The sequence below is a fragment of the Xenia sp. Carnegie-2017 genome, unplaced genomic scaffold (genome assembly GCF_021976095.1).
Source record: "Xenia sp. Carnegie-2017 unplaced genomic scaffold, XeniaSp_v1 HiC_scaffold_24, whole genome shotgun sequence".
In the NCBI taxonomy this organism is placed as follows: Eukaryota; Metazoa; Cnidaria; class Anthozoa; order Malacalcyonacea; family Xeniidae; genus Xenia; species Xenia sp. Carnegie-2017.
In genome coordinates this window covers 15,441,974-15,464,600 of record NW_025813487.1, presented here as the reverse complement: position 1 = coordinate 15,464,600, position 22,627 = coordinate 15,441,974, and the positions used below count along the sequence as shown (strand labels likewise).

Sequence of the window (22,627 nt, the reverse complement as noted above, 5' to 3'; positions counted from 1 at the left end):
TTTGCAGAGCTGGCTCCAGACTTTTCAAAATGCGAATGAAAAACAGATTAGAAATCTTGGCTGAAATAAGCAATAATTACCAAAACCACTACTACATTGGCAAACAAATGTCGTTTCCAGTACTTTTTCCACACGCGGCCAATGGGAATGTTGTAATAATACATTTGTACATAGTTGGACAGACAGTTAAACATGAAATCTATTAAAACACCAATCACAATTCTTTTGAGGAACTCTAAGAACAATGGTTTAATGGCGATGTTAAAACTTTGAAGCTGATATGAAATGAAGTAAGCTTGGCTCAAAACAAGAGTGTTGTATTCAAAAAGTATATCTTGAATTTCAAGGTCAGCATTCAACCGTCTTGCATGAGCAGTGTTCCATGGTAAAACTTGTAGTCTTTGACAACAACGTAGCTTCTTTAAAGCTGAAATCATTCTTTTCCATAATTTGAAACGAAGTTCTTGGGTCGCCTTTTTGAAAAGTTTAAAACTGCTGAAAACAATGAAAGACCAACAAAAAGCCAAATACTTTTGAAGTTTGTCTGCATTGTTCTATAAAGGAATATAACGCCGCCTCGAATCATAGAGACCATGATAAAGCTACGACCGGGGTGAACAACCTTAGAACTTTTTCTCGACGCCAAATGCCCACACAAGACTGTAGGAATAATCGCTAACAATGGTGAAGACGTAGCGATCAAGAATTTAAACAAGTTAACACGAACGTTATTGAACACAGGAATAATTATAAACTTGTTGAAATATGAAATCAAAGTACAAAAGACAAATTGCATAATAATAAGTACTGTAATGTGAAAATTGGAGTAAGGGATGAAAGGTTTGAAAACACGGATGTTGTGAAGTACCATAAATGTCGAGAAAAATATCGAGACACAAAACAGAACACTTGGAGGATATCTATAGTACCTATATGTATCATAAGTATTAAACTGAAGTGAAATCAATTGATAAATAACGACCAACTCGCTAAATATGACAGCGATATAAATCGTGGATGAAAACTTTGCTTTAAACTCTTTCCATCCAAATAATATCATCATTGTCAACGGAAACCATAAATATATCACAAAGGATTCCACACAACCACCAAAGAAGTGAGCACGTTTCACAGATAACGGTAATGTGTTGTTGTTGTGATTCTGCCATTCCCAACAATTGTAGGCGGTATTCATTGCCACGTAAACAAGCGGTAAAGCAAATGCAATGGGAATGATGAACGCTACAAGGATGCTTAAATTCACCCACAAGCATTTCCAAAATGTCTTCAAAACTTTGCCATTTTTGTAATCATCACCACAACTTGTTACATAATGGCTTGAGTCGCTACGAACAAAATGTTCGATTATTGTTTCACCACAAATATCGTCGTCGTATTCTTTGTTGATATAATTTTTTTCTGCATCATTCTCAATTTCTGTGAACTCAACATTTGCATTTTCGGGTAAAGTTTCTGAGTTAGAGCTTACTTTTGTTGTATCTGCAGCAAAAAGTGAGCAAATTGACAAGGCAAACCCAATTATCTCCTCCAGCATTTCACTTATCGTTACCAGACGACTCAAAAGGAAATATTAGGAATGAAACAAACTTTCTTGCCATTTTGATTAGTTTTTGTTCTGTTTAATTAATCATCAAGGGGCGCTCCTAAATGAGCCGCCACACTAAAGGCTTTCAAAATAAAAATACCATTTCCATGAAATACGACATCCATTTTTATTAAATATAATTACCAACACCACTACTACATTGGCCAACAAATGTCGTTTCCAGTACTTCTTCCACACGCGGTCAATGGGAATGTTGTAATAATACATGTGTACAAAGTTAGACATACACTTAAAGATGAAATCGATTAACACACCAATCACAATTCTTTGCAAGAGCACGTACAACAATGCTTCCGTGGAAATGTTAAAACTTTGAAGCTGTTATGAAATGAAATAAGTTTGACTCAAAACAAGAGTGTTCCACGGTAAAACTTGTAGTCTTTGAAAACAATGTAAAAAAAATTTAAAAAGTATTATAAAAAGTTTAAAACGGCAGAAACAACGAGAGATTAATAAGAAGTTACAAATTTGAAATCTGTCTGCATCATTCTATGAACGAACATAACGCCACCTCGGAATATGTACACCAAGACAAAACTACGACCGGGCTTAACCACCTCGAACTTTTACTAAACGCTTCATGCTTACAGAACACCGTAGGAGTATAAGCTTTAGTGGTGATGGTGATGAAGAATTTAAATGAATTTTGAAGAGCTGTAGCGAACACAGGGATAACTGCATAAATGTAGAGATAAGAAAGTGAAGTACCGACAGCAAATTCTGTAAGAACGAGCGCTGTGATGTGACAGTTGGAATAAGGAATAAAAGGTTTGTTAGCTCTAATATTGAACAATATAACAAATGCAGAAAATATTAAGCGTTCAGAATAGCAAATACGATATGTACATGTAGTAGCCGATTGAATTCGAACTAAAATAAAATCAACTTAATTATGGAGACCAACTCGCCCATGAGATCAATATAAGCGGTAGTTGAAAATTTTGTTTCAAATTCTTCCCATCCACATAATATTATTGTCGATGGAGACCATAACGATTTAGCGCGTTTTGCAAATAACGGAAGTGTGTTTGTGACTTAACTTTCCCACACAGCTGTAGAGGGCATTCATTGCCACGTAGACAAACGACATAGCAAACGCAATGATCGATGGAGTGTGAACGCTACAATGATGTTTAAATCAACCAAAAACATAGCCATAATGTCTTCAAATTCAAACTTTACACTTTCACAATCATCACAGCTTGTTAAATAGTGACTATAGGGTCGTTACAATAAAATGTTCGATTAATACATCACACCACCATTATCTAACTCGTATTCTATGTTAATATGTTTTTCTGCATCATCCCTAATTTCCCTAACTCAACTAACTTACTCGCTCGAACTTACTCTCTCGAACTTACTCTCTAGAACTTACTCGCTCGAACTTACTCTCTCGAATATACTCTCTCGAACTTACTTGCTCGAACTTAATCGCTCGAACTTACTCTCGGTGTATCTGCGGTAAAAAAGTGAACAAAACGACAAAACAAACGCGATTATCTCCTCAAGCATTTTACTTATCTTTACTTGACGACTCAAAAAGAAATATTAGCAATGAAACAAACTTTCTAACCATTGTGATTAGTTTTTGTTAACTCAATCAAGGGGCCGTTCCCAAGTGAGCCGCCACACACTTAGGGCTTTGAAAATTAAAAAAATCTCAGATGCTCACATGAGAAAATAGGGTATTGATCCCATGAAGAATTTATGTCATATTTTGAAATCCATCTCTATAATGAATGCGTTATCTTTAAGCTCCTCAACTCAACTAAAACCCACAACAAATAATAAAACTAACAATACATCATCGCGTGACAATCGCCTAAATGAAATGATATTTCAACACCTCATGGATGAACAATTATCAATGAAAAGCAATATAAAACGCGGAAGTATATCTTCATTGTAAAATGTCAAAATGTAAACCAAGTTGCCCAACTCTGCTTGTGATTAGTATTACGAACTTTTTTTTCAGAAAAAATTGTTGCCTCCATGGTTGACGAAAATTTGAAGACGTGAAGAGATGGGTTTTGAATTCAAAGAACTTGAAAACGAACCGTTTGTATCGTATATCAACAAAGAATACGATGACGTCGACATAAATGACAACAATGGTCAAATTTTATCTTCAGAGATCACGAATGAAAGACTTGAGAACACAACAAACTTGCAAAATGGTACGAACATTTGCAAATCTCTTATAAAAAGTACGTGGATGACAATCCATCTCCTCTTAGCGATCATTCCATCAACTGCTATGGCCATGGCACTAATATTCCTGTCAATTAACACCACCTATGGATGTTTGCAATGGCAGAATCATTACAACAAGACCCTACCGTTGTCTGTGAGACGTACACGCGTCTACGGTGACAATTTTCAAACCATGGTGATATTTTCATGGTACCCACTTACTATGATCTTATTATTCAGTTGGAGAGAATTCAAAACGAAGTATTTATCTGTTGCTTATATTGCGGTAATTTTTGGTCTGTTAGTAGTGATATATGATCAGATATTGCTGGAGTTTCAGCTTTATAACACAGAAATGTATTACAGATATCCGAGAAACGTTGTTTTTTGCGTTATGATCGTGTGTTCAGCTTCCGTAATGGTTTACAACATCCGTTCCAGCGACAACATGATTTCATATTCGAATGTTCACATAATGGCTGTCATTCTTATCGAAGTCATTTTGTGTGTTATAATTTCATATATCTACAAGTACGGAGCCATTGTTATTTTTAACAAAGTACAAGAGCCGAGGGTCAAATTCTTCATCGCTGCCTCGCCTGCAGTGATGACTCTCGTTCCTGCTCTGATATGTATGCAAATGGCACTGAGAAAAAGTTCAGAGCTTGTTCACCCTGGCCGTTGTTTTGTCCTTGTCTACTTTATCCGAGGTGGAGCTATATTTTTGTTTCGAACTATGCAATCTGATTTCCAAAGTATTTGGCTATTTGTTGGTCTTTCACTATCGTCATCGATTTCAGGTTTTTTCGTGAAGACCACACGACAAATTTGCTTCAATTTTTGGAAACGTACGATCTCAAAATTACACTCCCTGGGCTATTTCCTACGAGTTCGTGCATTAACGTGGGACACAGCACATGCAAGACGTTTGCAAGCTGACTTGGAAATACAAGATATGCTTTTTGAATACAGCACTATCGTTTTGAGTCAAGCTTACTTTACTTTTTACCACCTTCAAAGTTTTGAAATACAAACATGGCCGCTGATTTTAGAGTTCCTTGAAAGAATTGCAATTGGTCTCGCCATTGAATTTATTTTTAACTGTTTATCAAATCATGTTCAGATGTATCACTACAACATTCCCATTGGCCGTGTGTGGAGAAGATACTGGAAACGACATTTGTGGGCCAATTTCATTTTAATGTTTGTTATTATTGCATATTTTAGCATAGATTTCACGTCAGTATTTCAATCACGTTACCGGGAGACACGAAATGATATCAGGAACTGTACAACAATATTTTGAGTAATTATTGATGAACTGGTTGAAAAACAAGCAAAGACTACATACTTACAACTTATTTTGTATTACTGTTATTAGGCATTTAATACGTAAAATAATAACGTCTTTGGAATTATGAGATACTTCGACAAAATACCACAGAACACTTCGTGCAAGTTTATTTTACATAAGTTTGTAAATGTATGTATTTGATTCTTGTTTGGTCACTCTTAAAAGTAACTTACAACATGCTTTAAGATCATATCCCTAGCTTTTTCATGCCAAATTAACTTACGATACACATGGCACAGAAAACATAAGAAACCAGTTTATGCAATTTCTACCCATTAAAGACGACACGTTACACTCAATAAAAATGCTATCCATGGCCTTAAAGTTTCATGTTGGACAATTGTAATTATTTATAAGTTTTGAAAATTTGAAGTATGTTGATATCATGACAAAACTGTCGTCAAAAATCATTTTGCAAAGTATAGAAATTTACTGGAACTAGTAAACTAAAAACCAGAATCAAAAAGTTTAAAATTTCGTTAAATAAAAATTTTCCAATCAAAATACGTTATAAAGTGAGATAGTTAGATTGTATGTTTTGATGAGCGTGTCTACTAAAGTTAACAAATTGCTTAGTGTGATCTCTTTCTTTTCCTTTTAAATATGGCTTTTGTAAAATAAAATACGTGTGTAAATGGCGCGCGGTTTGACCCACGTACGACGCAGAGCAGTGTCGACACTTCAATAGATAAGCAACACCAGATTTCAGAAATTTGGAAACTTTATCTTTGAAAGGAAAGAAGGATGAAAGACGTGCAGAAGAGCGAAAGACAAAGCCAATTTCTCCATACAGTTTTTTATGTTTAGAAAATATTATTGGTAATGTGACTGATTATTTTAATATTTCTATTCAATTACTAATATTATTAAAACACAATTTATTTATTAATAAAAGATCATAATGATTCTTAACTAAAACAAAGAACAATTTCTTATAGAGTATTTTGCAGAACTGGCTCCAGACTTTTCAAAATGCGATTGAAAAACAGATTCTAAATCTCGGCTGAAATAAGCAATAATTACCAAAACCACAACTACATTGGCAAACAAATGTCGTTTCCAGTACTTTTTCCACACGCGGCCAATGGGAATGTTGTAATAATACATTTGTACATAGTTGGACAAACAGTTAAAGATGAAATCTATTAAAACACCAATCACGATTCTTTTCAGGAACTCATACAACAATGGTTCAGTGGCGATGTTAAAATTTTGAAGCTGATATGAAATGTAATAGGTTTGACTCAAAACAAGGGTGTTGTATTCAAAAAGTATATCTTGAATTTCAAGGTCAGCCTTCAACCGTCTTGCATGTGCAGTGTTCCATGGTAAAACTTGTAGTCTTTTAAAACAACGTAGCTTCTTTAAAGCTGAAATTATTCCTTTCCATAATTTGAAACGAAGTTCTTGGGTCGCCTTTTTTGAAAAGTTTAAAACTGCTGAAAACAATGAAAGACCAACAAAAAGCCAAATACTTTTGAAGTTTGTCTGCATTGTTCTATAAAGGAATATAACGCCACCTCGAATCATAGAGACCATGATAAAGCTACGACCTGGATGAACGACCTTAGAACTTTTTCTCGACGCCAAATGCCCACACAAGACTGTAGGAATAATCGCTAACAATGGTGAAGACGTAGCGATCAAGAATTTAAACAAGTTAACACGAACGTTATTGAACTCAGGAATAATTATAAACTTGTAGAAATATGAAATCAAAGTACAAAAGACAAATTGCATAATGATAAGTACTGTAATGTGAAAATTGGAGTAAGGGATGAAAGGTTTGAAAACACGGATGTTGTGAAGTACCATAAATGTCGAGAAAACCATCGAGACACAAAACAGAACACTTGGAGGATATCTATAGTACCTATATGTATCATAAGTATTAAACTGAAGTGAAATCAATTGATAAATAACGACCAACTCGCTAAATATGACAGCGATATAAATCGTGGATGAAAACTTTGCTTTAAACTCTTTCCATCCAAATAATATCATCATTGTCAGCGGAAACCATAAATATATCAGAAACGATTCCACGCAATCACCAAAGACGTGAGCACGTTTTACAGATAACGGTAATGTGTTGTTCTTGTGATTCTGCCATTCCCAACAGCTGTAAACAGTATTCATTGACACGTAAACAAGCGTTAAAGCAAATGCAATGGGAATGATGAACGCTACAAGGATGCTTAAATTCACCCACAAGCATTTCCAAAATGTCTTCCAAACTTTGCCATTTTTGTAATCATCACCACAACTTGTTACATAATGGCTTGAGTCGCTACCAACAAAATGTTCAATTAATGTTTCACCACAAATATCGTCGTCGTATTCTTTGTTGATATAACTTTGTTCTGCATCATTCTCAATTTCTGTGAACTCAACATTTGCCTTTTCGGGTAAAATTTCTGAGTTAGAACTTACTCTTGGTGTATCTGCAGCAAAAAGTGAACAAATTGACAAGGTAAACCCAATTATCTCCTCCAGCATTTCACTTATCGTTACCAGACGACACAAAAAGAAATATTAGGAATGAAACAAACTTTCTTGCCATTTTATTAGTTTTTGTTCTGTTTAATTAATCATTCAAGGAAGGGGCCGCTCCTAAATGAGCCGCCCACTTAAGGCTTTTAAAATAAAAAATACCTCAAATGCTCAAATGAGAAAATAAGGTTATGATCCGCTAATAAATTTATGTTTCGACATCCATTTCTATAATGAACACATTAAATTTTCTTTGAGCTCCAGAGCTTCATCAAGCTTCGCATTAAACATTAAAACTAACAATAAACCATTGCGTGACATTCGTCTGAATAAAATAATATTACAATATGTATGACAAGCAATATAGAACACGGAACTATGTCAAACAAAGTGTTACATGTAAATCGTAAACATTGAAACCAAGCTAACCAACTTTTCTTGTGATTAGTATTACCAACTTATTTTTCCCGAGAAGACGGCGACGTTCCGTTACAGCGACATCGTGGTTTCGTATTCGAATGTTCATATTATGACCCTTATTCTAATTGAATTCATTTTATGTTCTTAACTTTCATATACCTAAAGGACGGAGTTCTTGTTTTCAACAAAGAACAAGAGCCAAGGTTTAAATTCTTCATCGTCGACTCTCATTCCTGCTCTGATATGTAAACAAATGGCACTGAGAAAAAGACCCAAGCTTGTTCACCCTGATCGTTATTTTGTTCTCGTTAACATTATAAGAGATAATATTGTTGTTTCGAAGAATGCAATCTGAGTTCATTATTGTCAGCAATTTCCGGTTTTTTCATAAAGACCACTCAAACTCGCTTCAACTTTTAGAAACGCAAAATCTCAAAATAAAACTTCGTGGGCTATTTCCAAAGAGTTCGCGCTCTTCCGACTTCCGTAGAACACTGCACACTGGACATGCAAAACGTTAGCAAGCTTACTTGCAAAGTCAAGGTATGCTTTTTGAATACAGCACTGTTGATTTTAGCCAACTAGTCAAGCTTACATCACTTTTTACATCCTTCAAAGTTTTAAAATAAAAGCGGGGCCACTAATTTTAGAGTTCTCTAAAAGAATTACGATTGATCTCATCATTCAATTTATTTTTAACTGTTTATCAAATCATGTTCAGATGTATCACTACAACATTCCTATTGGCCGTGTGTGGAGAAGATATTGGAAACGACATTTGCTGGCCATGCAGCTTCATTTTTGTTGCAATTTGCACATAACTGAAAAGTATCCTTGTTCATGACGTGTCCACAAAAATGACATAATTTGCTACAGATGAAATTTTACACTTTTATGATCCGCATCAATTTTCTTATTACAACTATTGAAGGTTGTGGAGAATATTTTGGACAAAAATTTTCGGTTATTGCTAAATATTGTTGTAAAGTACAACAGCCAAGGTTCAAACTTCTAATTGGCGCCTATAATCTCCAGGGATGACCATTGTCGTGCCATTATATGTACGCAAACGAGTTAGGGAAAAAGTTTAGAGTTTCTAAACTTATAAACTAACAATACCTGTCAAACACAAGTGTTGATTTGATATTTTGATAAACCGTACTAGGGGATCTTTGTGTGATGTCACAGAAGTTAAACTATTATAATTTAGGAAACAGAAAACGACGGTAACACCATCATATGTTACACCACCGTCGAAAAATTCAAGCTATATCATCAAACCACCAACCATATCATCAAAAAAAACATAAATTACACAGCAAAAGTGCAATATAATCCTTGGCCAAAACAACCTACAATTCCTAATGACGTCCGTCGCAAAACCCTCTCCAAACTTTTGAAATAGGGATCAAAACACCGATACCGACTGTCTGCTTAAATGAGCAATAATTCCCAACACCACTACTATATTGGCCAACAAATGTCGTTTCCAGTACTTCTTCCACACGCGGTCAATGGGAATGTTGTAATAATACATTTGTACAAAGTTAGACATACACTTAAAGATGAAATCGTTTAAAATACCAATCACAATTCTTTGCAAGACCTCGTACAACAATGCTTCCGTGGAGATGTTAAAACTTTGAAGCTGTTGGGAAATGAAATAAGTTTGACTCAAAATAAGAGTGTTCCACGGTAAAACTTGTAGTCCTTGAAAACAATGTAAAAAAATTTAAAAAGTATTTTAAAAAGTTTATAACGGCAGAAACAACGAGAGATTAATAAAAAGTCACAAATTTGAAATCTGGCTGCATCATTCTATGAACGAACATAACGCCACCTCGGAATATGTACACCAAGACAAAACTACGACCGGGCTGAACGACCTCGGAACTTTTACTAAACGCTTCATGCTTACAGAACACCGTAGGAGTATAAACTATTAGTGGTGATGAAGTGGTGATGAAGTGGTGATGAAGTGGTGATGAAGAATTTAAATGAATTTTGACGAGCTCTAGCGAACACAGGGATAACTGCATAAATGTAGAGATAAGAAAGTGAAGTACCGACAGCAAATTCTGTAAGAACGAGCGCTGTGATGTGACAGTTGGAATAAGGAATAAAAGGTTTGTTAGCTCTAATATTGAACAATATAACAAATGCAGAAAATATTAAGCGTTCAGAATAGCAAATACGATATGTACATGTAGTAGCCGATTGAATTCGAACTAAAATAAAATCAACTTAATTATGGAGACCAACTCGCCCATGAGATCAATATAAGCGGTAGTTGAAAATTTTGTTTCAAATTCTTCCCATCCACGTAATATTATTGTCGATGGAGACCATAACGATTTAGCGCGTTTTGCAAATAACGGAAGTGTGTTTGTGACTTAACTTTCAAACACAGCTGTAGAAGGCATTCATTGCCACGTAAACAAACCACATAGCAAACGCAACAGCAATGATCGATGGAGTGTGAACGCTACAATGATGTTTAAATTAACCAAGAAACATAGCCATGTCTTCAAATTCAAACTTTACTACTTTCATAATCATCACAGCTTGCTAAATAGTGACTTTAGGGCCGTTACAATAAAATATTTGATTAATAAATCACACCACCATTATCTAACTCGTATTCTATGTTAATATGTTTTTCATTAATATGTATCCCTCATTTCCCTAATTCAACCAACTTACTCGCTCGAACTTACTCTCTCGAATTTACTCTCTCGAATATACTCGCTCCAACATACTCTCTCGAACTTACTTGCTCGAACTTACTCTCGGTGTATCTGCGGTAAAAAAGTGAACAAAACGACAAAACAAACGCGATTATCTCCTCAAGCATTTTACTTATCTTTACTTGACGACTCAAAAAGAAATATTAGCAATGAAACAAACTTTCTAACCATTGTGATTAGTTTTTGTTAACTCAATCAAGGGGCCGTTCCCAAGTGAGCCGCCACACACTTAGGGCTTTGAAAATTAAAAAAATCTCAGATGCTCACATGAGAAAATAGGGTATTGATCCCATGAAGAATTTATGTCATATTTTGAAATCCATCTCTATAGTGAATGCGTTATCTTTAAGCTCCTCAACTCAACTAAAACCCACAACAAATATTAAAACTAACAATACATCATCGCGTGACAATCGCCTAAATAAAGTGATATTTCAATACGTCATGGATCAACAGTTATCAATGACAAGGAATATAGAACGCGTAACTATATTTCATTTTAAAATGTCAAAATGTAAGCCAAGTTGCCCAACTCTGCTTGTGATTAGTATTACGAACTGTTTTTTTCCAGAAAAAATTGTTGCCTCCATGGTTGACGAAAATTTGAAGATGTGAAGAGATGGGTTTTGAATTCAAAGAACTTGAAAACGAACCGTTTGTATCGTATATCAACAAAGAATACGATGACGTCGACATAAATGACAACAATGGTCAAATTTTATCTTCGGAGATCACGAATGAAAGACTTGAGAACACAACAAACTTGCAAAATGGCAAAAACATTTGCAAATCTCTTATAAAAAGTACGTGGATGACAATCCATCTCCTCTTAGCGATCATTCCATCAACTGTATTGGCCATGGCAGTAATATTCCTGTCAATTAACACCACCTACGGATGTTTGCAATGGCAGAATCATTACAACAAGACCCTACCATTGTCTGTGAGACGTACACGCGTCTACGGTGACAATTTTCAAACCATGGTGATATTTTCATGGTTCCCACTTACTATGATCTTATTATTCAGTTGGAGAGAATTCAAAACGAAGTATTTATCTGTTGCTTATATTGCGGTAATTTTTGGTCTGTTAGTAGTGATATATGATCAGATATTGCTGGAGTTTCAGCTTTATAACACAGAAATGTATTACAGATATCCGAGAAACGTTGTTTTTTGCGTTATGATCGTGTGTTCAGCTTCCGTAATGGTTTACAACATCCGTTCCAGCGACAACATGATTTCATATTCGAATGTTCACATAATGGCTGTCATTCTTATCGAAGTCATTTTGTGTGTTATAATTTCATATATCTACAAGTACGGAGCCATTGTTATTTTTAACAAAGTACAAGAGCCGAGGGTCAAATTCTTCATCGCTGCCTCGCCTGCAGTGATGACTCTCGTTCCTGCTCTGATATGTATGCAAATGGCACTGAGAAAAAGTTCAGAGCTTGTTCACCCTGATCGTTGTTTTGTACTCGTGTACATTATACGAGGTGGAGCAATATTTTTGTTTCGAACAATGCAATCTGATTTCCAAAGAATTTGGTTATTCGTTGGTCTTTCATTATCGTCATCAATTTCAGGTTTTTTCGTGAAGACCACTCGACAAATTCGTTTCAATTTTTGGAAACGCACAATCTCAAAATTACACTCCCTGGGCTATTTCCTACGAGTTCGCGCATTAACGTGGAACACAGCACATGCAAGACGGTTGCAAGCTGACTTGGAAATACAAGATATGCTTTTTGAATACAGCACTATCGTTTTGAGTCAAGCTTACTTTACTTTTTACCACCTTCAAAGTTTTGAAATACAAACATGGCCGCTGATTTGCGAGTTCCTTGAAAGAATTGCAATTGGTCTCGCCATTGAATTTATTTTTAACTGTTTATCAAATCATGTTCAGATGTATCACTACAACATTCCCATTGGCCGTGTGTGGAGAAGATACTGGAAACGACATTTGTCTGCCAATTTCATTTTTGTGTTTGTTATTATTGCATATTTTAGCAGAGATTTCACGTCAGTATTTCAATCACGTTACCGGGAGACACGAAATAATATCAGGAACTGTACAACAATATTTTGAGTAATTATTGATGAACTGGTTAAAAAACAAGCAAAGACTACATACTTACAACTTATTTTGTATTAGTGTTATTAGGCATTTAATACGTAAATAATAACGTCTTTGGAATTATGAGATACTTCGACAAAATACCACAGAACACTTCGTGCAAGTTTATTTTACCTAAGTTTGTAAATGTATGTATTTGATTCTTGTTTGGTCACTCTTAAAAGTAACTTACAACATGCTTTAAGATCATATCCCTTGCTTTTTCATGCCAAATTAACTTACGATACACATGGTACAGAAAACATAAGAAACCAGTTTATGCAATTTCTACCCATTAAACCCACCCACCCCCCCCCTCCCCTCCGTAAACATTTCAAATGTACTACGAACGTGAAGGAATCTATCATATTCTCGTACAGCGCTTACAACCTATCTCACGCTCCAAATGCTTACGAAAGAAAGCTTATTGATGATAAATATATTTCAATACAGAGAAGTCTCCTCTGCATGTATGTTAAGTAATTCAAAAAAATAGTAAAAACTCTATTTAATTTTACAAACTTCAACTCAATTTATTTATGTAAATCACTTAGTTTGGTTGTGTCTTAAGCGAAAGACGACGCGTTACACTCAATAAAAATGCTATCCATGGCCTTAAAGTTTCATGTTGGACAATTGTAATTATTTATAAGTTTTGAAAATTTGAAGTATGTTGATATCATGACAAAAACTGTCGTCAAAAATCATTTTGCAAAGTATAGAAATTTACTGGGACTAGTAAACTAAAAACCAGAATCAAAAAGTCTAAAATTTTGTCAAATCAAAATTTTCCAATCAAAATACGTTATAAAGTGCGATAGTTATATTGTATGTTTTGATGAGCTTGTCTACTAAAGTTAACAAATTGCTTAAAGTGATCTCTTTCTTTTCCTTTTTATATATGGCTTTTGTAAAATGAAATACGTGCAGTGCATCATTTTCTTATGAGCTTCCTCCATAATTATTAAGCCCTTGATAACCAAGCGCGAAGTCTTTACAGAGAAATATCGGACAGAGGTCTTTTTGTTGAGACCGAGCCCGTAGTGCGAGATTTGTACAAAAAGACAGAGGTCCGATATTTCTCAGTAAAGACCGAGAAAGCGAGGTTATTAAAAGTTTATTATATGGCATTATTTGACCTGAAACAAAGCTTACTTTCTTTCTGGTCTTTGCTGTTTTTCAAAAATGTTTCTGAGCCAATCATAGCACGACATTTTTGCTGAAAGTGACGCTTTCCATAATATAATATAAAGTAATTGATAGTTTTCATGTTTCGAAGTTAATGCATGTGTAATATCATCAAAAAGTGCGTGTAAACCATCATGCATAGCGCGGGTGATGGTTGACCTTCACTCTTTGCGGCCTTTGTAATTGCTGCAATCCTTGTTAAAATAAGGAATTTTTCAGTAATTGTAGTTAATAACTGATTCGACAAATATTCTAATTTCTTTTAATAAAACAGGATATTTAAAACAATCCCAATCGGCCATGAAATACAGTGGGACTCCAGCAGTCTGACTATACATGCAATTTTTTACCTGATTGGTTAGATAAGTTTAAGCGCTCCCCCGTTTTCAAATTTTTAACAGTTTTAAGCAGGTAGGGTGTCTAAGCTCATCAGGCAAGATCTAGTAAAGAAACTTGCATTTATGGCTACACGCTGCCATCATATAAAAACTAGTGAACTGTAATAACAACTGGAACTATAAGTCAGGGGGAAATTGAAGGCAGATGATGGCAGTCGGATGAGGTCGCTCCAGTCCTTTTGTAAACTAAATGAAATTTTTATATTTATAAAATTTTAAAAGTAAACTTTGCGTTACTTTTTGTAAATACTATTAAATTTGAAGAATAATGGTCAAATTTAAAGATTGTCGAAAAAAGTTGGCCAAAAGTCATATTGCTGAGAAACTTGAAAGCAAAGTCTAAAATAAGAAAATGTCCGCGCGATTTTTTGTTGCTGTTTCTGAGTTTTTGAAAGTTCCAGGGATAGCCAAAAGTTCAAACCACCAAAATTTTGTAGTTCCATGTCAAATACACAACCTACAAGGTATGGTAAAAATTGAGGTATTTACAAGAGAAAAATACGTTTTTAAGTATACGTAGAAGCACTTTTCATGCCATGAAACACACACACAATACAAATATGTATACAGCTCAGCGTTATTAAGAAAAGTTCAAGATCCTCACAAAAAGAGTTTTTAAAAAGCTTTTCTTAATGATGTAAATGCATAAAATCAAGATTTTATTTTAAATACATAACACCTAGCTCTTGTGCTGTCCGTGTAAAGCATAAAAAGTGAGCAAAGAAAAAAAAACACGTTCATAAAACGAGCCGGTAAGCTTGGTATGTGTTGTTAAAAGACAAGAATAAATAAACAAAGAAAATTGTAGGTCATTGAATATGATATATCACTGGAACATTTTTAAAACGTAAAAGGACGTGAATCATACAGAATCATATTAGTTTTATAAAATGCTCCAAATATTGAAATATTTTTATGTATTTTTTGCCATTTAGTCCGTCATTATTTATAGTATTAGTTGGTCGATCAATTGTCCTCGATTCTTGCCGATTAATTTTCTCCTCGAAAATATCTTGCTGTAGAATACACTAAGTATGGTAGACGCAATTTAAAAAAAATCTGTCAAAAATACAACAATAACTAATTTTTTCACGTTTTTTAACTACCAAGAAGCCAAAACTAATGTTAGTCGCGAAGAAAACAATCAAAAACAATGATTAAAACACACATTATTTCAGAGGGGAGTTGATTAAAATTTAGCTGCATGTTTGGCTTCAACCAATCACGGGACAAACTATAGAAGTTATCGTTCCAGTTTATATTACAATTCACTGATAAAAACAAACAAACACGCGCAATGCATGATGGTTGATACTGCTCTTGAAAAATGATTGGTAATGGAAAAGTGCAGTATGGTTCTCGACTAAAACAAAGAACAATTTCGAACATAGTTTACAGATGTCTTTACAGACTCTTTAAAATGTGATCGAAAGACAGATTCGATAAGACTTAGTGGGATGGAACTGCCTTGGACGTTAAGAGATGGTTTAAGGTTGGAGATAAGGAGGCTTTCGTGGATGGATAGTTCGTATGCATTAGGAGAGGATGATAGAATGTCGAAGTCGTCAAAGTTAGTGGAGTGATTAGTGGTTTTGAGATGGTGAGCACACTGGAATTGATTGGACTCGATGAAGTTTTTTCTGTCAAAAGAGAATTACCCAAATGTTCCGATACTCTGGTGTGTAAATGGCGCGTGGTTTGACCCACGTACGACGCAGAGCAGTGTCGACACTTAAACAGATAAAAAACACCAAATTTCAGAAATTTGAAAGCTCTATCTTTGAAAGGAAAGAAGGATGAAAGACGTGCAGAAGAGCGAAAGACAAAGTGAATTTCTCCATACAGTGTTTTATGGTTAGAAAATATTATTGGTAATGTGACTGAATATTTTAATATTTCTATTCAATTACTAATATTATTAAAACACAATTTATTTATTAATAAAAGATCATAATGATTCTTAACTAAAGCAAAGAACAATTTCTTATAGAGTGCTTTGTAGAACTGGCTCCAGACTTTTGAAAATGCGATTGAAAAACAGATTCTAAATCTCGGCTGAAATAAGAAATAATTACTAAAACCACTACTACATTGGCAAACAAATGTCGTTTCCAGTACTTTTTCCACACGCGGCCAATGGGAATGTTGTAATAATACATTTGCACATAGTTGGACAGACAGTTAAAGATAAAATCTATTAAAACACCAATCACAATTCTTTTCAGGAACTCATACAACAATGGTTCAGTGGCGATGTTAAAACTTTGAAGCTGATATGAAATGAAGTAAGCTTGGCTCAAAACAAGGGTGTTGTATTCAAAAAGTATATCTTGAATTTCAAGGTCAGCTTTCAACCGTCTTGCACGAGCAGTGTTCCATGGTAAAACTTGTAGTCTTTTAAAACAACGTAGCTTATTCAAAGCTGAAATCATTCGTTTCCATAATTTGAAACGAAGTTCTTGGGTCGCCTTTTTTGAAAAGTTTAAAACTGCTGAAAACAATGAAAGACCAAGAAAAAGCCAAATACTTTTGAAGTTTGTCTGCATTGTTCTATAAAGGAATATAACGCCGCCTCGAATCATATAGACCATGATAAAGCTACGACCGGGATGAACGACCTTAGAACTTTTTCTCGACGCCAAATGCCCACACAAGACTGTAGGAATAATCGCTAACAATGGTGAAGACGTGGCGATCAAGAATTTAAACAAGTTAACACGAACGTTATTGAACTCAGGAATAATTATAAACTTGTAGAAATATGAAATCAAAGTACAAAAGACAAATTGCATAATGATAAGCACTGTAATGTGAAAGTTGGAGTAAGGGATGAAAGGTTTGAAAGCACGGATGTTGTAAAGTACCACAAACGTCGATAAAACTATTGAGACCCAAAACAAAACACTTGGAGGATATACATAGTAGCTATATGTATCATAAACATTAAACTGAAATGAAATCAATTTATAAATAACGTTCAACTCGCTAAATATGACAGCTATATAAATCGTGGATAAAAACATTGCCTTAAACTCTTTCCATCCAAATAATATCATCATTGTAAATGGAAACCACAAATACACTGTTAACGACTCCACGCAACGACCAAAAATGTGAGCACGTTTTATAGATAACGGTAATGTCTTGTTGTTGTTGTGACTCTGCCAATCCAGACAGCTGTAAGCGGTATTCATTGCCACGTAAACAAGCGTTGTACAAAATGCAATAGAAATAATGGAGGCCACAATGATATTTAAGTTAATCCACAAGCATTTCCAAAATGTCCTCCAAACTTTTCTACTATTTTGACAATTCTCATAATTTCTTTCAATAAGGTTTGAGCGACCGTGGACAAAATCTTCGCTTGATCTAGCATAATTATTCTCGTCGTATTCTTTGTTGATGAAAGTTTTTTGTGCGTCATTCTCGATTTCTCTAAATTCAACATTTGTATTTTCGGGTAGAGTTTCTGTGTTAGAACTTACTCTTGGTGTATCTGCAGCAAAAAGTGAACAGACCGACAAGGCAAACCCGATTATCTCCTCCAACATTTCATTTATTTTTAAGTGAAGACTAAATAGAAAGTGCAATGAATTACATCAATTGTTCACCGATGCAGTTCAGCAGTTTCGTTGTATGAAAACATGTACGTTATGAGCACGAATAATTCAAAACCTCTTCCTTATAATAATTAGTAGTTGTTTAGTGCATCATTTAAAAACGAGTCGTATTAATAAAATTAGAAAAAACAGTCGTGATGGAAAAGTAAAAAGAACAGTCATGATAAAAAAACAATTATTTTTTGCCAAAGGAAACAAGTTTTACTGTGTACAGTTAGATTCAATAAAGATCTTAAAACTGCTTTTTCTATACTTTTTATGATTGAAAACTCAAATTCATTAAAATATAAGGTCAAATAGTTGAAATGTTATCAAACAACAAGAAAAAATAGCATAATGCTTTATCAAGGAACTATAAACAATAACACGGCCTCATCTAACAACATTTGAATGTTAAAAGAGGAATTGAATGTTAACAACATTTGAACGTCACAAGGAAGAGGAGAGGAAGGTTAACATTCAAATGTTGTTAGATAACTTGTTTATAGTTGTGGATAAAGCATTATTTTTTTGTGTTGTTCATTAAAATAAATTGTCACAATTACCAAGATTGCCAAATAATATACATTGCAAAACAAAACCAAAGCAAGCAAAGCAAACCAAACAAAACAACCCTTTGCTCAAATTTTAAAAACTTATTGTAGGATTCCGCACCGCCGTAAGATATCGTGAAATTGTGCAATTCTTTTAAAAATCAGCAGCGTGCAGAATCCCATCTTTTCCAGAAATCTAATTGGCAGTAGTAGTAGCGATTGAAAATTTGCGGTCAGAAATCCTATAGTTTACCAATCGTTTTCAAATGTTCATATCATGATCCTTACTGCAATCGATTTCATTTGACGTTATTAATTGTTTGTTGTGAATTACAAAGTATACACTACAACCTTTTAACTGCAATAATCAATTTTAAATGATTATAAGTTCACGAAAGCAAATATAAGCAAAGCTTTGATTGTTTTGTAGTTTAATCAGACTGAACAGTCCAATAAGATTATTGCTTTTGGAAAATATACATGTATGTACGTTATTAACTATTTGAGTCTCGGAAAATATTTTTTCAAGTCTTGAATGTTGTGTATCTAGCAATGGAAAAACACTTGATATTGTCGATAGGTCACGGACCAACAAATATTAGGAGGAAGCATTGGGTGTAGATAAAAAGCGGACGCGGACGGCGGACGCAAAACGCGCAAAACACGAAAAAAATACAATGAGGTTTCATTGCGTTACACTCTATATGACTGACTGAAAATTAAAATATGCATGTTTAATTGCTTTAAATAATGAGGTCAAAAAATATATCCTGAAAGATAAAGCTTGTACAAACAGACGTTCGTACAATCATTAAAAACAGAGCTGCACGAAACTGGCTTTTAAAAGCATCATTTAGTTTCGTTTTTATTTTAGCTTTTTCAATGTTTATTTTTCGACGTAGAATAAGAGTATTTTACGAACGGACCTAAAGCATTTTATTTGCGCGTTTTGCCTCCGTAGTCCGGGTCCGCTTTTATCTACACCCGGAAGCATTATAGAAAACGGAACTACATTTTAATTCACGAGTTAAGTTTGCGTGTACTGTGTTTGTAGCTTGTTTCGTAAAAGATTCTCGGTAGATCATTGATTTTATCGTTCGCAGTTCAAGACGTGCAAAGATGGGTTTTGAATTCAAAGAACTTGAAAATGAACCATTTGTATCGTATATTAACAAAGAATACGACGACATGGATATAAATGACAACAATGATCAAATTTTAATTTCGGAGATCGCGAATGAAGGACTTCAGAACACAACGAACTTGCAAAATGGTAGAACCATTTGCAAATCTCTTTTGAAAAGTACGTGGATGACAATCCATCTCCTCCTAGCGATCATTCCATCAACTGCTATGGCCATGGCAATAATATTATTGGCAATAAACACCACTTACAGATGTTTGCAATTGCAGAATCATTACAACAAGAGTCTGCCGTTGTCTGTGCAACGTGCTCACTTGTATGGCCATAATGTTCAAACGTTGGTGATATACACTTGGTTCCCAATTACTATGATCTTATTATTCAGTTGGAAAGAGTTCAAAACGAAGTATTTATCTGTTGCTTATATTGCTGTAATTTTTGGCTTGTTAATAGTGATATACGATCAGATTTTGATGGAGTTTCAGCTTTACAACACAGAAATGTACTATGGATATCCAAGAAGCGTTTGCTTTTGCATTATGTTAGTGTGTTCAACTTCCGTAATAGTTTACAACATCCGTTCCAACGACATCGTGGTTTCATATTCGAATGTTCATATTATGACCCTTATTCTAATCGAGTTAATTTTATGTGCTTTTATTTCATACATCAATAGATACGCTATTATTTTCCTTTTCAACAAAGTAGAAGAGCATAGGTTCAAATTCCTTATCGCCGTCTCCTCTCCAGCGATAACCATTGTTCCTGCCATGATATGTATGCAAATGGCACTGAGCAAAAGTTCAGAGCTTATTCACCCTGGTCGGTGTTTTGTACTCGTGTACGTTATCCGAGGTGGAGCTATATTTTTGTTTCGAATAATGCAATCTGATTTCCAAAGTATTTGGCTATTCGTTGGTCTTTCATTATTGTCATCAATTTCAGGGTTTTTTATAAGGACCACTCGACAACGTTTCATCAATTTTTGGAAACGCACAATCTTAAAGTTACACTCTCTGGGCTATTTCCAACGATTTCGTGCATCAACGTGGAACACAGCACATGCAAGACGGTTGCAAGCTGACTTGGAAATACAAGATATGCTTTTTGAATACAGCACTATCGTTCTGAGTCAAGCTTACTTTACTTTTTACCACCTTCAAAGTTTTGAAATACAAACATGGAATTGGTCTCGCCATTGAATTTATTTTTAACTGTTTATCAAATCATGTTCAGATGTATCACTACAACATTCCCATTGGCCGTGTGTGGAGAAGATACTGGAAAAGACACTTGTTAGCTAATTTCATTTTTGTGTTTGTCCTTATTTCATATTTTAGCAGAGACTTCATGTCAGTATTTCAATCACGTTATCAGGAGACAAGAAATGATATCAGGAACTGTACAACAATATTTTGAATGAACATTGATGAACTTGTTGAAAATCAAACAAAGACTACATTTCAAATGTATTTTGTCACACAGCCGGGGACATCAAATTTGTAAATAGCTTCTTGATTTCTTCGCAATAATACGTTAGCCCGTTATTGACAAGGTCCAGCAATTGTATATGCACCAAGTAAATTTGTTTAAAGTAATTTTCCTTTGCGCTATCATGACACAAAGCAACTTTCAACATGTTTGAAGCCTTTTTCATCACGGAACACTAACATACGAAGGTCATCAGCAATAATTTATATTTCCAAGTACATGATTTGAGTTTACTAGTTTAGGTAGTATTTTCGAAGTTTTTAACATTATATGTATTTGCTTATTGAACTTTATTTATTAACCTTTAATTCACTGCTTGTTGACGTCGCGATGTAAAAAATAATTATCTAAAAAGTCAATGGAGATTACAACATCGACATTTCTCAAGTTTGCAAGTTTCGATCAAGTCACCGAGATGATTTAATGTTATTGCAACCAATACTCCCCTTTCTGGTAAAATATAATTTGTTTTGCCTTCTTACGCCTTCAACACTTAATTTAACACGACCAGCCACCCCAACAAAAACATCCTTAAGGCCATGGATGTACATGTTTAATGAAAAAAGCAATAATATAGCGAGACTACATAAAATATCCACAAAGGAGCACTCCATAAGCATAGGATTTAAATCTGGAAACATATGTAAGCACGGAAACACAAATTTTTTATGTAACGCAATTGCAAATGTCGGACAATCGACCACGAAAAACATTATGTAATCCAACTCAAACCCTTCTCATACAGAATTCCTAAACGCGCTCTGCGCATAAAATACTGTAAACTCGACGACCATGCATATATTTTCAGACTTGAGACTTGTTGTAAAATAAATGGGCAGTTTAAAACAAAAACATTGAAAATAACTCACTCACCTGCCTCGGCCCATCAGCACCTGGTCCCGATCCGTAAAATTTACTCAAGCAACAACCTACGAAATTTTAAAACAATTCTCGTTTAGATATTGAATATAGTTCAAACAAATTATGTTGATAAAAAATTAAACGACTGAGAACAGGATATCAATTGCAAAATTCAACAACAAATTGCTTCACGTTACATGAAATTCAAATGACGAATCAAAACGGCCTTCGAGCTTCAAAAAACTTTACAAAACAGGACTCTTTCGCGGTTCTTTCCATTAATTCCATACGCGTAACTTGTAAATGTCTACATTTCCAATTTTATGACTTTATTCCAACCTTATATGCTTTATTTGCACATATAGGCGTTGAAAATGTACTGTGAAACAACGGCAGAAGACGTTGTGCAGGCGACATCTTTTTTTTGATCAGA

General features: G+C 34.5%; 3 protein-coding genes and 1 long non-coding RNA gene across 4 annotated transcripts; 2 read left to right on the top strand and 2 right to left on the bottom strand.

Moving 5' to 3' along the window:
* The first annotated feature begins 2,229 nt into the window (after positions 1 to 2,229).
* Positions 2,230 to 21,710, top strand: LOC124450586. The gene is made up of 3 exons (XM_047001217.1): positions 2,230 to 2,395; positions 3,606 to 4,899; positions 21,032 to 21,710. The coding sequence occupies exons 2-3, from the start codon at positions 3,654 to 3,656 to the stop codon at positions 21,259 to 21,261; spliced, it is 1,476 nt and encodes a 491-aa protein (XP_046857173.1). The 5' UTR covers positions 2,230 to 2,395; positions 3,606 to 3,653; the 3' UTR covers positions 21,262 to 21,710.
* Positions 8,708 to 22,565, bottom strand: LOC124450589. The gene is made up of 3 exons (XR_006950114.1): positions 22,392 to 22,565; positions 22,207 to 22,262; positions 8,708 to 8,746 (listed from the first exon to the last, which is right to left on the bottom strand). It is a non-coding gene; the product is annotated as an uncharacterized LOC124450589 (long non-coding RNA).
* LOC124450587 lies at positions 10,003 to 13,071 on the top strand. The gene is made up of 2 exons (XM_047001218.1): positions 10,003 to 10,216; positions 11,409 to 13,071. The coding sequence occupies exon 2, from the start codon at positions 11,457 to 11,459 to the stop codon at positions 12,930 to 12,932; it is 1,476 nt and encodes a 491-aa protein (XP_046857174.1). The 5' UTR covers positions 10,003 to 10,216; positions 11,409 to 11,456; the 3' UTR covers positions 12,933 to 13,071.
* LOC124450585 lies at positions 16,378 to 18,163 on the bottom strand. The gene has a single exon (XM_047001216.1). It carries the CDS (start codon positions 18,094 to 18,096, stop codon positions 16,510 to 16,512), a length of 1,587 nt encoding a protein of 528 aa, XP_046857172.1. The 5' UTR covers positions 18,097 to 18,163; the 3' UTR covers positions 16,378 to 16,509.
* Positions 22,566 to 22,627: the final 62 nt, after the last annotated feature.

Excerpts from the sequence above, each read along its gene's own strand:
- LOC124450586 (XM_047001217.1), top strand. The coding sequence starts at position 3,654 with ATGGGTTTTGAATTCAAAGAACTTGAAAACGAACCGTTTGTATCGTAT. Across the intron at positions 4,900-21,031 it reads CCTTGAAAGAATTGCAATTG|GTCTCGCCATTGAATTTATT; the intron begins GTCTCGCCATTG and ends AACATGGAATTG.
- LOC124450587 (XM_047001218.1), top strand. The coding sequence starts at position 11,457 with ATGGGTTTTGAATTCAAAGAACTTGAAAACGAACCGTTTGTATCGTAT.
- LOC124450585 (XM_047001216.1), bottom strand. The coding sequence starts at position 18,096 with ATGTTGGAGGAGATAATCGGGTTTGCCTTGTCGGTCTGTTCACTTTTT.